This window comes from Tachysurus vachellii, chromosome 9, assembly GCF_030014155.1.
Source record: "Tachysurus vachellii isolate PV-2020 chromosome 9, HZAU_Pvac_v1, whole genome shotgun sequence".
Lineage (NCBI taxonomy): Eukaryota > Metazoa > Chordata > Actinopteri > Siluriformes > Bagridae > Tachysurus > Tachysurus vachellii.
In genome coordinates this window covers 8,035,866-8,053,698 of record NC_083468.1, presented here as the reverse complement: position 1 = coordinate 8,053,698, position 17,833 = coordinate 8,035,866, and the positions used below count along the sequence as shown (strand labels likewise).

The following is a 17,833-nucleotide window of genomic DNA, read 5'->3' as shown; positions in this document are numbered from 1 at the left end:
CATAGCAAGCCTATATATTCCAGACCTTTTAAAACTACTTCCCTCTCCTGATTACCAACAAAAATGTGTGTTCCTGTCTACTCCTGTGTTTTCTCAGCTGTTGTTTGACTCCCTTCTGTGACAACCAATGGTTTGTTCAGTAAGATTTGCTTTGTTGTAAACATGGGAATCAAACCCACCCCTTGTTTAAACTGAAGGCATTAGTGAAAGTAAGCAGAACAGATAGAAATGACTCTGATATTGAGAATGAAACACATATATATTTAATACCAAGAGGCTTAACATAGATTAAAGCTCTGGTCAGTGAGGAACTTTGTTTGTTCTGACACTTAACAGTTTAGAAACTTGTACTTTATTCATATAAATAGTGTAGGCCACCGTGTGATTCATGTCTCTCTCTCTCTCTCTCTCTCTCTCTCTCTCTCTCTCTCTCTCTCTCTCCTTCCCCCTTTTCACCTCAGTTCAATTTACTGTAGATGCACGGACATCATTTTAAATTGAATAGCAACAATAAGAGCAATTATAACACTAGGAACAACGTCTTTTATTCGTTTTCATTTATAATGGTCTATTAGCCTGACATTTATTAGGACATTTAGCATTTAGCATGCATTCTTGCTTAACCTTGGTCAGTTGAATGCAAAAGTGTGCATACTCTTAGGGCATACAAAGAAAGTCACAGAAATATAATTTCTTTCATTTTTTTAAAACACATTAAATGTGTTTACTTTAAGGTTTATTTTAAGACAAACTATATGGTATCAGTTCAAAATGTTCCTTTTTTCAAAGAAATAAAAGTATATTCTAATGACTTGTATGTACACTGTTGAACATCACTTTTGTTATCTCTGAGTATAATTTCTTTAACTGAATGCAAAGAAAAGAATCCCTAAGACATATTTTTAATGCAACTATATTGTTATTGTTTTACATTTACCGTCATTTATCTAGAACCCTTATTAAGGGTTATATCAATGTTGTGTTTTCCTGGGGAATAAATCTGAGGTTGTGCATATGTACAGTTATCCATACAACAGAATTTAACTAATTTTATCTCTTTTTTTTGGATCAGGCTACACCACAGGGACTCCTTATAAAGTTCCCCCGTCTCAGTCTAATGGTGCTCCTCCACCATATTCCCCCTCTCCGAACACGTACCCCTCAGCCATGTACCCCATCCGCAGTGCCTATCCCCAACAGAACCTCTACACTCAGGTAAGGGAAGTCACATTGGGGTTCAATTCCTCTGTAAGAATGTCCAGATTAAGAGATTATTAATCACAGTGCCCTGGGTGATAAAGTTTTCATCCCTCGGGTAGAATCAGAACTGAGGGTGGGGGAGGAAATGGTGTAGTAGGCTAGTTTAAGGGACTAGCCGCAACATTTATGAAACTAGTGTCAAGATTATTGTGCACTATATACTGACAATTGACTAAATGGGTGTGGATTGATTTTTATTCCGCACCCCAGTCTAGATGTTAAAAAGCTCTAAGAAGCATCCTGTATAGACTTCCTGTGGATTCGTTAAGATTTTGGAAGTGTTCAAATATAAAAGTTCAAAATTAATCACAAACAAAAATATGTGCTTGTTTAGCAAATGGGTCTACAGTGGATTGCATCATTCATATAGACAAAATGACATGTCTTTTGGGGCATTTGCCTTTATTTGTTATTTGTAAGGTATTTCTACATGAAGGCACATAAAAGACGGTGTCTCTGCAAATGCAATAATCTATCACCCACAGTGCAAACTTAATAAGCCTGATGTTTACTCCAAGGAATGATGATTGAATGCATAAATGAATACTAAGTGCTGGTATTAAACATGCAGGAGCTCGTTTCCGCCATTAGCAGATAATATAAAACCTCATGTAAAAGTATGTAAAAATAAAGAGAATGTCTTTTGAGAAAGTAAATATCTAATAAACCAACACTAGTAGTGTTGGTTTATTAGATATTTACTTCACTGAGAGACAGTAATCTATGCATTACATGGGATAACAACATATTCATATCTATTTCAAATTCTGAACAGTTTGAGACATACTTGACTCACAATTGCGCATATGTCTTATTTTTGGTTTACACTTTTTTTTTTGACATTGTTAATCTTTAGTGCAGGCAAAAAATGTTTGTTTGTATTCAGAAAATGTATTCAGTTTGTCCATGATGATTATCCACTTTATTTAGAATTTTAATAAATACAACAAAATGCAATTATGTGTAAATCTGATTGTAAAATTGTCTTGAAAAATGTCATTGTTTTGTTACATTCCTTTGCTGGTGTCTCTTTAGGGAGCATACTACACCCAGCCTGTGTATGCTGCACAGCCACATGTTATCCATCACACCACGGTGGTGCAGCCCAACAGCATTCCTTCTGCCCTGTACCCGGCCCCAGTGCCCCCTGTGACCCCCCGGCCCAGTGCACTTACCATGGGCATGGTGGCAGGAACCACAATGGCCATGTCTGCAGGTCAAAAATCACACATACACACACACACACACACACACACACACATACACATAAGACGGTAGTTGAATCTACACACACATACACATAAGACGGTAGCTGAAGGCTTATACACTTAAGTGCTGACCTGTATAAACGACTATCAGTTGTCCTTTACATCATAAATAATTAGGTCTGGTAGGTCTTATGTAATAAAAATAAGAAGAAATTACATAAGTTTCGTACATTGTGGCACTAATGAGCAGACTACACAACAGCGATCTGGATGGATTTCATGATTAATGAAAGCAGTCGTAGCAAAGCAGACTGTAAACTGTGCTGTGAAAATATCAAGAAGTGCCACTGCAAAGTCTTCCTACAATAAAAACATAATAAAGCATATTTATGGTGTTTTAACTGCACCTTAAGTAAAGTGCAAGAGAACAGCCTTTTCTGAGCTTGCAGAGCAGTAACGGTATGGTCATTAAACATGAGTGCATGCTGCTGTGAATAAACAGTGAATGTGCAGAGAAATTGTCTCATGCTGGAGCACTTCAGTCCTGCAGGCACTGAGCACTGATACATTGCACACCAAGACGCTTCCTTTCTGCTTGCTCTAATGTTGGCTTAGACAAGGTGCAATTTGTGGCACTGTTCGCTCGTTTTTACACCCACTAATTTTTACGCTCATTGATATTGCTCTGCATGCACAGGTCAGCTGCTCTCACGCTGTCTTAAAGGTTTCAAAACATTGACATAACAGTTTAATACTGAGTAGATTAGTCATATTAGTATAAGTTTTGGTATTGTCAAATACCAAAAATTGTTGTCAAACTCGATCTGAAAAATGCTTGAATGATTGATCTGTAGTCATTTACATATCAATTAAAGAGGTTTCCATTCAGTGTGGACGGCTTCAAGTTTTTTTATTTACAATTGAGTGTTGCTTTATTTTAAAAATCAAATGAAAGCAAAACAAATGATAATGAATTCATAAAAGAAATCTACATAATTTCCTCTCCCTGAATGTTGGCAATTACCCAAAACATGCTTGTCCTCTGAGGTTTTAAACTTAGAGCTAGTTTATTGTAGCTAAATCGCAAATCTAAAATCTATCTTAAATATTTCTTTTTAATAGCATCTGTATTGAGACCACTGCTTCCTTCTCTGATCCTCAGCATGCTGGTGCTTTGATAGGTGGCACTGCTAAAATATTTACATTTACACCACATGGCAACCACCCCTATCCAGAGCAACTTACATTTTATCTCATTTTATACAACTAAAAATTAAGGGCCTTGCTGAGGGCCCAAGCAGTGGGAGCTTGGTGGACCTGGGATTTAATCTAAATACCTTCCAATCAGTAAATCAATGCCTTAACCACTAAATTGCCACATACTAGGCGGATGCACATGGGAAGAGGGCAAAGATATAAAGAGACTTAACGATAATTCATTGTGTTTGTCCAATCAGGAACGCTGTTGACCACACCCCAGCACACTCCCATTGGTCCACACCCTGTTACGGTGCCAACATATCGTGCGCAAGGAACACCTGGATACAGCTATGTGCCACCTCATTGGTAGAGCCCACCTATCAATCATGTAAGCTCGTTCCTTATAACGTATTTGTTTCTTTTATATAAGTGCGCATAGATCCAATTTTATCCTTTCCTTCCAACTAGTGTTCCCAGTATATGCTCTGGATCTACCACAACCCAAAGTGAATCAGTTACTGCAGATGAGTGAATAAATGAATTTGATCCAAGTAAAAATCATGAAGGTTGTTTATACCAAACTACTCCATGTGTATATGGCAGCCAATTGTTTTGAGCTGTTATTTTACTGCACTAGCTATTTTGCAGAGAGGCAAGATAACAAGCCAACATGACTCCTGTCTCATATGTACACATTCCGAATGCAGGTTAGGTGTTTACACAAACTACATATACGTTATATATTCAATTTTTTGTGGACTCCTGACCATTGAATCCATGTGTGGGCTTTCCCTAAACTTTTGCCACAAAGGTAACGTGTTGAATATTGTAGCATTACAGTTTCACTTAACTGGAAATAAGGGGGCCAAACCCAAACGTGGTTCAAAAAAGGCTGATGTCGAAGAACATCAGTATCGTCAATGAAGAACCTCAACAGAATGCTTGTGAAAGTATTTTCTTATTATAAGAAAGATTTGAAAATTTGGTCAGTTGTTGATATACTTTTGTGTGTATATATTGTAGGTATAATTTATAATTAAAATAATACAATTTTCAATCTCTGATTTACCCCATTGATCAGTGGAGATTTTCAAGCACACAGTACCATGTTCATGGCACCAGTGTACTAGGAATTATTAACTACTAACCATAAACCACCTTTATGTCCGTCCTTTCTTTAACATGAGATAGGGCAGCAGATAGACAGCACTAATTATTATACGTACTAGTTATTGTAAACCTACTAAGTTCCCGGTATGGTTTGTAGGTGAATGTGAACATAAAAATGAATGTCCAATTCAAAGTTTTCTCACCAAATATCTGCAGATTTTTTAAATGTAATACACAAAATAAACAGAAAACTTTCAGATGTTATGAAATGAAACCATACAAAAAAAACAGTTATGTTGAATATCTTGAATATGACAAATAATAGAAAATTCTTATAAATATTCTTAAGATTCTTAAGATGCTTAATGTGTTCCATATTATATAATTTGTAATGCAAACATTTACATTTATTTAAAATATTAAGAATAATATGAGCATTTTACTAGTCATCAAGTGTGTGTTAAACAACACAGCACTCAGATATTCACACTTATGCCTTCATTTTCTCTTAAACAGATCTGGAGTTAAACGTCGTATGCAAAATCTTCAAGTGTTACACGGGCTCTCTGTGATCAGCAGCTGCGTCTGCTGGAACAGAAGAAAATAAAAGGTCACTTTATGCATTCTTACGTCTTTTGTAAAAGCTGCTTTTTATTTTTTTAGTTACGTTTTTTCCCTCCATTTTTTTCTAATTTAATTTCCTCTTGTGTTTTAGTCTTACTATTCCTGACCTATGTTGTTGTATAAGTTTTTTGTTTTTTTATCACAATTATTAACAATCAACTCCTGCAGAAACTCCAGAATGATTTTGAAAATTACGACTTTGAAACAGTGTTTTTTTTTTTGTTGTTGTTGTTGTTGTTGTTAATGTTGATCCATTTTCCCTGTTGAGTGGGAATGTACATTGCACCATGCTCATCATCATGTCTGTCATGCCAAATATTATCCTTTACATTTGTGTAGATTTGTTATTTTCAGATTCCCTTTTCAGAAGGGCTGAGACGGGTTTCTGCGTTTCGGGTTTTGATTTCACACCAGTTCCTTCTGTTCATCTTCTAGTGTTGCCAACAAGGGTGTCTTCCAGCTTGTAGCAGTTTATTAGGAACATTTGTAATAAGTTTAGCAGTACATAGGGCAGCTTGACTTGGTTCAAACTTCATTAGGATGTCGAGCGCTTACACTAAGCTCAGTTATTCACTTAATATAGGACTCCGGTTTCTTTATTTATTGGATATTCTGGATAGAGCAAGCTTCTAAATTATGACATGCATATTATAGTTCTATAGATGCATGTGATGTGCAGAGATGTGCTCTTGCAAAGTTTTGCAGTTGCGCATTCAAGCTGAAAGACCTGCCAGCACACAGTCTCAGTCGAGGCAAGTATAAATGGCACTTAGGTTAAAGGATCAGGGTCACATGCCAAGGACAGAGGACGTTCGGGATTGACAGGGTCCGGATCTAAAATTCAGGATCTCTAAATTACAGTGGAGCGTAAGTATGAAACACATTGACAAACCAAATACAAAACAGCAAATCAGCAAACATCAGCAATGTTTAAGGAAAGGTCCTTATTGTACATCACATGCACTTTGCTGGTTGGCTACAGCACACATCATATGAAGAGACAGCAGAAAGCAGAAGATAATTCATGAGACGAAAAAATTCTACTGATGCTTTAATTTCTCATTTTTTTATTTACCAAGTGTACTCATATATCTTGTCAATTTTGCATAACATTAATACGAATTAAAAAAAAAAATGAACCCTTAAAGGAACCTTAGATGTTCAAGCAAAATAATTACTCCACACTACAGTAACTTGCATAACTTTTCATTAAATATCGTAGCTAAGATGACAATGTTTTTCCCATGGTCATAGTTTTTCCCTTCCGGTTTAAATTTGTGTTCAACTGTTTTTGTTTTTTTTTTGAAAATTTTGTTCAGTTTTTGGTTTGCCAATGTGTTTCACATTTAGAAAAATGTATTTAAAGGGATTTTTATCATGCATTATACTGCATTTGGAACAAAGCAGTAATTATGGCCGTAAATAGTAGAACAACTCGGAGTTCAACTTAAAAGTTGACAAATAATTGTTCAGTTTTTTTGCTTGCTGGCATGCACGCTTCAGTATTTTAAGTGTTCTAATAGAATGTGGTTTAAATAGGTTACTATAAAACTGATGCCCATTTACCTTTTCTAAAATACATTTTATCTTCCTATTTGTTTTGCTCTAAACTGTATTCATTTAACAAATTGACAATATCAAGCATTGGCTATCCAACATTGCAGACAGTTTAGGGAAATCCCGATTTGATTGTAACTGTGCCAGAATCCGAGAGGATGATTTGTATTCTGGATGTAGACCAATTGGCAGATCTTTATGTGGGTCAGATGGGTGTGTCTTTTAGCTCATACAAGTTTTTATTTTTGTGTTTTTTAGAAACTCAAATGTAAAATCATAAACCTCGGAAGATGTTGTTAACTTGCATTAGCAGTGAATGATATTAATATTTAAAAATATATCCTCATAAATCCTGTCAGTGTAGCTCATGTTTCAAGTCTATGAAATTTTATAAATTTGACTCTTGTCTTATTTCTCAGATTTTAAATAAAATTACAGTACTATTTGCTTTAGATCAATCAACATTCAGACATAACTCTGTGTGCTGTTTTAAGAAGGTAAATACATGAAACACACAAAAAAACTTAAACTTAATAAATTGCTGTTGTTAGCTTTTTGTTCATTCATGAGCTTTTGCTGCTTGGACAGAGCAAACAAAATATGATTTTTTTGGTGGCTTAATTCAGCATTAAGTGAAATGCAACACTCAATCTCACTCCTATTTTCATATATGGCTTTCTATCCACGCCCACTCAATGTATATTCGGTGTCTATTTCCCTATATATTCCACATGTCCATATATGGAGTCAAAGATGCACCTTCTGTTGTTCAGGCAGTCCTTGTTGACACTGTTGTTGTGCACTGACACAGAAAATGACTTTGTCACTTCCTAGTGTGAATATACATTGAGAACAAGTAAGGCAGAGAAAAAAGCATAAAGGTGGCCAGTTAAGAAATCCCCCTCTTCCTCTGTGAACATTTGGGCCGTGAGGCGTCGCTGCATGGATTTGAGAAGTACTTGTTAAATGCAATAATTAAAACTGCCATGGCATATAACAACACCGAAAGAGAGAATGTTGTGAACCCTAATCCCTTGTAATCTATGAACGAACTAAGTACATATCAGTTTTTATGAAATAATATCAGCCTATTAACACAGATACGTAATAATCAAATATACGGTACACTATTTAATGATCTACTAAAAGAAGACAAGTATATACTACGGTACCCATTAGGTTTGATTAGGAATGTGTCGATATTCAGTTTTTGAATGATGATTGTTTAGGGCAGCCATTGCAAATATTACATTGTTATTGTAGCATGAAATTGTAGCTCTTTGGCTAGCATGATTTTTTTTATTTCCGAAGAACAGAAGGACTTTTATTGGAGGAAACTGATAGCTAATATGGGCAGCACACATGCGCTTAAATAGATAAAACGGTTACTGATGATATCCCGAAGTACTTAGTAAAGAATTTTGCTGTCTTCTGTTCTGAAGGTGTCTACCACAGTAGCCACAAATTTTAAATGATCTGGTTTGGTAGAATTTTAAAGGAAATAAAGCTGAGGAACAACCTCAAACAGCAGAAGTTTCTATTCTGGTGATGAGTGCAAATAGATCACTATTAGCCAACTAATATAGGTAACTAAGCCCCATGCCACTAAGCTGCCACTTTTGCTGAAACTTTGCTGACCCTGCACTCTGGTTCCAATTTCCTAACAAGTTTGGATATACAAAGAAAAGTATTTCACCGTGCTGTAATGTATACATGACAAATAAAAGCTGCTTCTCGTAACTAAAGCTAAATTGCATATTAATTATCTCCGAATGATATCTGCAGAAGCTGTGAGCTAGGAGATTAGCAAACTGTTTTTGACCATATATGACCAGAAATAAAAATTGGTACTTACTCTGCAGGAGAGACAGCAAGTTGAAACTTTAATGATAATCTGTTCCAGCAAACAGAATTATGGGAATGCAGTGCTGGTCTCACAAAAATGAAAGAATAAGACAGGCTTAATGTTGGGATTACATAAACGCTGCCTACCTTAGTAGCTGGCTTTCAACAGAAATGTATTTCATGTGTGGAATATTGTGGTTTATCATATTATTGATTATCGGCACATCCCTAATCATGGAAAAAATATTATTCTCAGTAAACACATTTAGCATTTAGGCTACTCAACCACTATTGATATATGTTAATCTGAATAAGAAGACTGACAGAGATTATATAAAGCATAAAGACACTCAGACACTGAGAGAATTTTTTAGCAGAGCCTTTGAGAAACATTCCTTTATCCTAAAGGAGACAGTGAGAGAAAGAAAACTTGCACAAGATTGAACTGAACTGCTTTCCACTTTTATTCTTATACATGGGTGGCAGCATAGGACAATCCTTCAAAATTCTTCAGAATAAAGATTTGTTTAGTTTTTTTTTTTTTTTTACTGTATCCCACTCTCAACCAACCATGTCAACTCTATACACTTCCAAAAATGTAAAAGTAAAAAAATAAATGTTGTTAATTGAAACATTTAAACATTCCATAATAGTAGGATATGTACATGTTAACAGTCATCAGTGTTAAGCAACTGTTTTAAACTGAGGTTCCTAGGAAGCAAATGCAGGATATAAATATGTCATGTATAGGGATGTGGAATATTCGAATGCCCATGTATGAAGCATTTATTCTTAGTCTTAGTTTTCATTCACTCATTCACGCAGAGTATATAGTGCCTTGCATAAGTATTACCCACCCCCCACCACTCATAGAACTTTATGGCATTTTGAAGTGCAATTCGACCAAATTCATTGTAATGGAATTTTGAAGGAAAAAAACATCTTACAAATACAAATATACATCTGCAAATAATTAAATTCAAATTTAAGCAGCTTTACAGATCAAATAAAGCAGAAGGTTATCTGGAATAGGATCAGCTTTTGCCAGCTGGATACTGATATTCCTGTCCTGTTATTGGTAAATTTGCTTAACTTCTGTCAGATTGGATAGAAGATTGATGTTAACGAAAAGTTATTTTTCAAGTCTTGAGATCTAGTTTGAGTTTTTTGACTAGTCTATTCTAACACCTTCAGGTTCTTAGTATTTTAGCATTGAACCATTCCACAATAGGTTTTGGTTCATTGTCCTATTTGGAGGTTAACCCACTATCACAGACTAAACATTCTTTCTTCTCAGATTGCCTTGAATTTTACTCAAAATATTTTGCTTTAACCCTGACCTGTTTTTCCTGTTTCAGTAGCATGGGCTGTTTTGTGTAGATGGCATATAATCCCAATAAATACTTATGCAAGGTAATGTATTACACGAATTACAACTGTGGTTGTATAAAATGTATTCATCCACTGAGATTTCCAATCATTCTTCCCATAAACGCCAAAGTGGTTGTAGCCTTCAATTCATTATTTTCTCTGTATTACATCAGTCAATCATACAAACCCATGCGCCATTAGAGGCAGGAAAAACTATTAATTGTAGTGAAAAATGATACTCGATCCTGCTAGCAGGTTTTTATGCAGTTAGCAGGTTTTCTGTTATCTTACTTAGGTGGTCAGATTGTCTGTTTATACTAGTCTGCTTGTACAAACAGTTTCTGAATGAGCCTTGTTAAGCTACAGGCAGTTTAAATGCAGGCTGATGCTAATGCTACTAACATGAAATGACTAAGTTTAGATGGTAAATAAGCAAAAGGCATTTGGTAAGGAATATGTTCATATTATTTAAGCAACGTGTTTGGTAAGATATAGAATTTTTATTTTTTTGTCATTGTTTGGTTGTTTGCCATTGAATAGGGACAACTGACAAGTTTTCATATAACAAATGTAGTCCTAGTATTAAATACTTCATATATACAATGCCCTCTAGAATTATAAGCACCCCTAATTATTAGACTGGGAAAAACACAAATGCATCATAAGTTTGAATCCCTTATTTAAACCTGTTTAACCTATTTTGTTCATTGGTACAATTTCTTCTGCAAAATGTTGTTTTCAAAAATATTGTCCAGTTAATATTTTGTGAGCCTTTTTCTGTAATACCTAACAAAGCTGGAGACAATTAAAGGGATAGAGGTGTAATGCTCCCAAGATTTTCCAGAATGACACTTTGAATTTTTTTCAAATATTCCTTAGAGGTGTCACTAAGGTGTAGTTCTAAAGGGCATTGTAAATATTTCAAGTAGATTTTGGTCTTTCCTTCTGTCACTTTCTCCTTTTCAATATGAAAGTCCATTAACCCTTCTAGTCTTAATAACAGTATTATGGCAGTGAAATATTGATACCATCAGAACAAATCAGATTTGTAATGCAAGACTTAATGCAATCAATGCAATTTAAAGTTATTAATCAGTTCACTGGTTGAGGTTGCTCCTGAAGTGGAAGTCGAACCTCTTGCATCTAAAATGTAGGATTTAGAAGTGTATTTTGTTTTTGTTTTTTTTTTTTGTTTTTTTTTTTGTTTTTGCTATTTTTACACTAATGAAAGTTAGATTTGAAAGTAAACGAGACCACATTTACCTGTAATTATTGCGCTTTTACCATAAGTGTTATTTAAGTTTTTATTAATGATTGATGTTCCTTTTATTCTTAAGTAGATGATCAGGAGTGTGGTGCCTAACCGTGTGAGGGACATTTCAGAGCACAGGCCTGTAAACCGTCTCATCCTCTTATTTATTCTGTTGCTTTGCTGTCTTTATATTGCTTCAAGAAAAAATGCGCTATACGTAAATGATCAGATTGCTGAACACACAGGGGGTGTTTCTATTAAAAAAAATAGCTTTCTTTATATTATACTAAAAATGTCCAAATGTTATAGTTATGGTTTGGATATTATAGCATGGTGTAAAATTATATCAATTGTTTCATGTTTACGCTTACTCATAGAACATCTTCATTTAAAACAACACTGCCCAAAAATACTACTTTAGAGTATACTTCACATTTTGACACCAATTAGGAGGAATTAAATACTCCTTTAATTGCTCCTAAATAGTGACACGGTTTGTGTCCACAATGTATCACATACTTTAACTTTATTGAGCCATCATCTAACATTATCCACATATGCCTCATCTTCTGTGTTTTTTTTTTGCTGTTAAAGCTGAATACTGAAGGGGAAACTCATCGTCTTCCAAATACACACCAAGGATAAGAACATTTTGATCATTCTTTTTGGTAAAAACCTTACATTCTGTTCATCTGTTTTGTAGCAGTTGTTACATACCTATCAATAAAATTGACCTGAATGCTCTTACAAGGCGATGAGACCCGGTTCAGGCCTGTGATATGAAGTGTAAATATGTTTTTATTATTTTTATGGGTTTTTTATCATTTATTTTGGAAGATCAATTAGTGATCTCAGTGACAGAATTATGCCAAGTTTGTAATTGTATAATATTTACTGTAAGATGTAGAACGTTCAATAACTATTAAAAATTTTCCCAAAAAAAAAAGTTTGTTTTTTCTTCTTTTTTCCCTTGCTATATACAGTACACGAGTGACTATGCTTAGTTAGAAGTGTGGTTCATTCAGTGACACAGTTCCAGGTTCTCTGATTGCCTCCCAACTCCAACAAGCATAGCAGGAGGTGGACTGATGACTGTAATTTTCCTTTAGGTGTGAATAACTGTGTGAACGTGTGGTGCCCTACGATGGAGTGTATAACTGATTCATGCCTAATGTTTACTAGTGTGGATTGACCTCAGCTCTGAACAGATGGGATCAATTAGTAGATTAATAAATAAATAAATAAATGCATGAATGATTGAATGAATGGAAAGATCCAGCTCAAATGCAGTTTCATTGAATACATTATTAAAATGGCACTTTTAAGATTTCTTAATAATTCTCACTTTTAAATGAATACTTGTCTAAAATATCCTATAGGTATATCCTGTAGGGCCTACAGGCAGGCTGCTGCTGTTAAGTCACAATAAGAAGTCCAAATAGCTGTTACTGACAGTGAAGCAAGCTATCAGTAGGCTGAAATTTTTAAACTTGGCCTTTAGAGCTTTAAAAGCTGTTGAGCTCCCTCTAGGAGGCAGGTGTCTCTGTGTCAACTGTCAAGAGGAGTCTTCAGCAGAGTAAATACAAAGGTTTCACCACAAGATAGAAACCACTGGTCCCTCAATAAGACCAGATGATTTTTTTTTTTTTTTGTTTTTTTTTTTTTTTTTGGGGGGGGGGGGGGATAATAAAATAAAAATCCAATACAGTTCTGGAAAAACTGAGCTGTAATTCCAACATCTTCCATTTGGAGGATTTAAAATTAAGTGTGAAAGTCAGCACTTTTCATATACAGCATATTCATCACTTCCAGATCGTATACATTCTTTCATTTTAATTCTAATATGCTGTGGCAGACAACTCAAAAAAATCAATAAACAATTAACATATCTATGTCTACATATTCATGGACCTTAATACAAACACAAATTTATGAAACTTATGTTTTGTATTTTTAGTGAAAATACTAGTAGTTCAGAGCACATGACCGTATTAATCACATCTAGGCATGGATTGTATTTCACATTAGGTTGGAGAAACAAAGTGAAAGAAGTGAAATATGTTGAATCACAATTGGAAAGCCATCTTAAATGAATAAACTGGAATGCATGGGGCACACAATGAAAATGTATTTTGTTTCATTTCTGAAATGTTGCAAATGAAACACTTTGTTGGAATGGTATTTCTGTGTGCATTAATTGCACTGCATGACAGAATGCGTCAAAATGATCACATATCAGCATGTTTCACTTCTCTCTCATAACCCCAGACTTCCTGAATGAAGAAAACGACACCAAAGAAAGTCTAAAGAAAGAAGAACTAAAAGTTGCAGGGCCTTCCATTCATTTTCTGTATTGGTTATACTATGCAGGGTTGCAAATAACCTGGAGCCCATTCTAGGGGACTTGGCCGAACACACATACAATGTACAATTTAAAGATGACATCTTACCACACTGTGTATATATGTAGATATGTAAACTTTTGATCAGGGATGGTTAGGTGATTTCAGTTTTCATTAGGTTGTAAAAGGAAAAATCAGTCATATTTGAGGCCTGATCCCTGTAAATCTGTAATGCTAGGGTAGGGTTCTGTTTTCACATAGAGTAATTTTATCACTGCTAGTCCCTAGTTTCTAGCATTTCTAATACTGCTACACTATTTATCAGTTGATGATGACTAGCATTCTACTTGATAATGAATCAGTTTTCTTGCTGTTAAACTTAAACATTATGCATTTGTATATAAAAGTCACCAGTGTAATTATGCATTATATCATACAAGATGAAGAAGAATGAATCACTAACAGTTAACATTTCGGTTGCTTGTCAAGCCCCTTTAGTCATTTTTAAAATAGAATTTGTGCCCATTAATTTCATTAAGCATGGTCTACTGTAGTCTAGAAAATTCTATAAATATTGATTACTTAAATTTGCCACTTCCTCTAATTGAGCACAATATATATTTGTCTTGTAACTGAGACAGAGTCTTTAATTCTTTTATCTAGTCTTAACTTGATTGCCCTCTGAGTGACCCTCCTTTTAATAAAACACTCATATATTATGTAAAATTTCATTAGGACCATGAGAGCAGTCAGTCCATGATTACAAAGAGTATGGTCTATGGTGGAATATTTGATGAATAGTTTTCTACTTCTAATTCTTTTTTATTACATTTTTGCAGACATATACAGTGTATTACCTCAGTTACAAAATTAGACAGGATGTCTGTTAAGAGAAGAAACACGAAACAAACCAATCAATACAGCAACAAAACCCCCACCTCCCCAGAGGCCACAAGAAAGAAAGAATGAGAGGAAAAAGAGCTAAATGTAATAATAATAATAATAATAATAATAATAATAATAATAATAATAATAATAATAAATAAATAAATAAATAAATAGATAGATAGATAGATAGATAGATAGATAGATAGATAGATAGATAAATAAATAAAGGGTCTCAAGAGTAGTCCTCAGATAAGAAGGTCCAGATGGTACTGTGGGGTTCTCAATAAAACCCAGTATAGGGCTCCAGATTTTATAAAAGTTTCTAAATGATGCTTTTTTCGAGGTGGATGCATTGCAATAGCTCTCATATCCAATCTTCATATGATGGTGGGGAATCATGTTTCCATTTGAGGAGAATGGCTTGCGTAGCCAACAAGGTGGTAAAGGCAGTGATGTCACGTATTGTGGATGGTATAGTTGGAGCAGGGGAAAGGCCAAACAGAACTGTCAATGCGTTAGGGGCAATGGTGGTTTTAAGGGCCTGTGAGAGTGTTCCAAAAATGACTGAAAAACTTGTTTTTAATAGTTTCTTGAACTGAGAAGAGTAGCTTAGGAACTACATAGCGATGGGGGATGTAATCATGCACACAGCAACCAATCAGATTCAAGAATTCAACAGTGCTATGGTTGAAAGGAATCAGTAATTAAATTTTTTTCAAATGGTGAATGAGAAAAAATCTAAAAAGATGACATCAAATGCATTAAAATGCTTTTCAATGTGCTATCTTGACATAACTTTTGTCGCAGTAGTGAAGCAACAATATTAGGCATGTCTGCACTGCTGGAAAGCATGTTTCACTTCTCTCTTACAGTCTAGGCTTCCTGGATGAAGAAAGTTACTACTAACCAAAATGTGCAAATTTACAAGTGTAACACACTCATGACTATCAGTTTGGTCAACTGTGGCACAAACTAAAAACATTCAATATACCATATAATTCTCTCTGTCTTCCGGTCTAATAGTACACATTAGCTGCATCAGTATGCAAGCAGCAAGCGGAAACATGCATGAGTACCTCTTTAGGAGGTCAAAGGTCAGTTTAAAGGTCAAATTTTTCAGTCAGTTATATAAACAGTCAGTTCTATAAACAGTGAAAGATGCTAAATTAAAGGGATCTAAACATGATCTAACATGAAGGAATAACATGCAATACAATATCTAAATGATTATATATTTACATTGCTCCAACAATGTCAATGCAGCAATAGAAAAATTAAATCACCTGCCAGATGGAACAAAACATTCCAAAAGATGAGTCAAAGATTCCTTTGTCCCACAAATTTCACTGTTCAAGAAAGTCTCAGGCAAGACCATGTTCAACTGTTAAATTATGTACCGTGATTTCCACCTAGTTAACATTTGTACTTAGCAGACTTATTGTACTTATTGTAGAAATAATAAGAAACATATGAAAAGCACATTTATTTTCAGTTAAACCTTCAAATGACAAACTGACAAACAGTTTGAAATGCTAGTGTTGATGTTTAAGCAATGCAGTAAGAAAATGTTGTTTATATTTTCTCCTAGGCTTTTGTCTTTTTGAATGATTATTGTAGTTACATGGTATTTGACATGGCAATTTGTGGGAGAGGGAAGTGTTTTTGTAAAATAAAAAGCTAGGGAATCAGTCATTGTACTTCATGATCTGTTTGAACATGTTTAACATTTTTGCTTGGGGTTAAACTGCTTGCAAAATGACTATGGGCTATTACGCAGCTCAATATTCACTCATTTTTAATTCTGTAACTGGATCCAAAGACAAAATGGTTTGTCAGTGATATGCAAAATATATAACACATAGCCCAAAGTTAAGTAAAAATTATTTGCATTTCTGATAAATGCTTTTATCGTTGGAGATGCATTATGATTATTGTGGTTTTGTTTAAGACACATGTTAAGTTTCAAAATGTAAAAAGGGACAGGTACTGTAGGTTAAATGATCACTTATGTTGATCTTTACAGTGAACTGTTTACTGCAGAAACACTGAAATTATTAGTTTACAATGTGATCATTTTTACCTCTGATTTTCCTAACATTATATTTTGAGAATTGTTGTAGAAAATTAAGAAAACTGGATTCCAGGTAAGTGTTATAAATTCTTTGATGCAAAAAAGTAATTCACAGCTATAGTATAAACGTTTGTGGACACCTGACCATCAGTTGGTGAAGTATGTGTGGGCCTTCCGCAAAGTTAGAAGCACACATTTGGATTTCTTTGTATGTTGCAGCACTCTCACTCACTCACTCACTCACTCACTCATTTTCTACCGCTTATCCGAACTACCTCAGGTCAAGGGGAGCCTGTGCATATCTCAGGCGTCATCAGGCGTCAAGGCAGGATGCACCCTCGACGGAGTGCCAACCCATCGCAGGGCACACACACTCTCACATTCACTCACACACTACGGACAATTTTTTTCCAGAGATGCCAATCAACCTACCATGCAGGTCTTTGGACCGGGGGAGGAAACCGGAGTACCCGGAGGAAACCCCCGATGCACAGGGAGAACATGCAAACTCCACACACACAAGGCAGAGGCGGGAATCGAACCCCCAACCCTGGAGGTGTGAGGCGAACGTGCTACCACTAAGCCACCGTAAGTTGCAGCATTCCGTTTAAATTCCCTTCATTTCAACTAAGAGGCCCAAACTTGTTTCAGCATGACAATGCCCCTGAGTACAAATCGAGCTCCATGAAGACATAGTTTGACAAGTTTGGAGCAGAGGAACTCGAATGGCCTTCACAGAGCACTGACCTCAACGCCAGTGAACCCCTTTGGGAGAACCGGAAGACTGAATGCACCCAAGGCAATAATTCCACATATTCGTCTGTCCAAACTTGTGCCTTTCTCTACATTGCCCATTACATGAGATTCAGAGATAGAAAGTAAGTAAACATCTGATGGAGACAATGCAGACAAAAGAGTTTTGCAGTCATCAGATTTATCCAGATTAATGTAGTTATAGCCACAATCTGGAATGGGATGTTCAACAAACACATATTAAATATCCAAAGCTTTTGGCCATATAGTTTATATTTATCCCTTAATTGCAACTAGTACTGATATTTCTAGCTGCTTATGTGTATCCATTTATATATATTTATATATTATG

At 35.2% G+C, this 17,833-nt stretch overlaps 1 protein-coding gene across 6 annotated transcripts in view; it reads left to right on the top strand.

The window, feature by feature from the left end:
• Positions 1 to 12,367, top strand: part of fam168a (family with sequence similarity 168 member A) — a 38,893-nt gene extending 26,526 nt beyond the window's left edge. For 5 of the 6 annotated variants that reach the window (XM_060877586.1, XM_060877585.1, XM_060877582.1 and 2 more), the window contains 4 exons: positions 1,073 to 1,215; positions 2,296 to 2,476; positions 3,926 to 4,056; positions 5,295 to 12,367. In XM_060877586.1, coding sequence (XP_060733569.1) covers positions 1,073 to 1,215; positions 2,296 to 2,476; positions 3,926 to 4,038 — 437 coding nt within the window. In that variant the 3' untranslated portion in view covers positions 4,039 to 4,056; positions 5,295 to 12,367. Of the gene's footprint in view, positions 1 to 1,072; positions 1,216 to 2,295; positions 2,477 to 3,925; positions 4,057 to 4,136; positions 4,303 to 5,294 lie in introns of those variants that run through there. The other variant, XM_060877583.1, reaches the window with a different exon arrangement.
• The last annotated feature ends 5,466 nt before the right edge of the window (positions 12,368 to 17,833 follow it).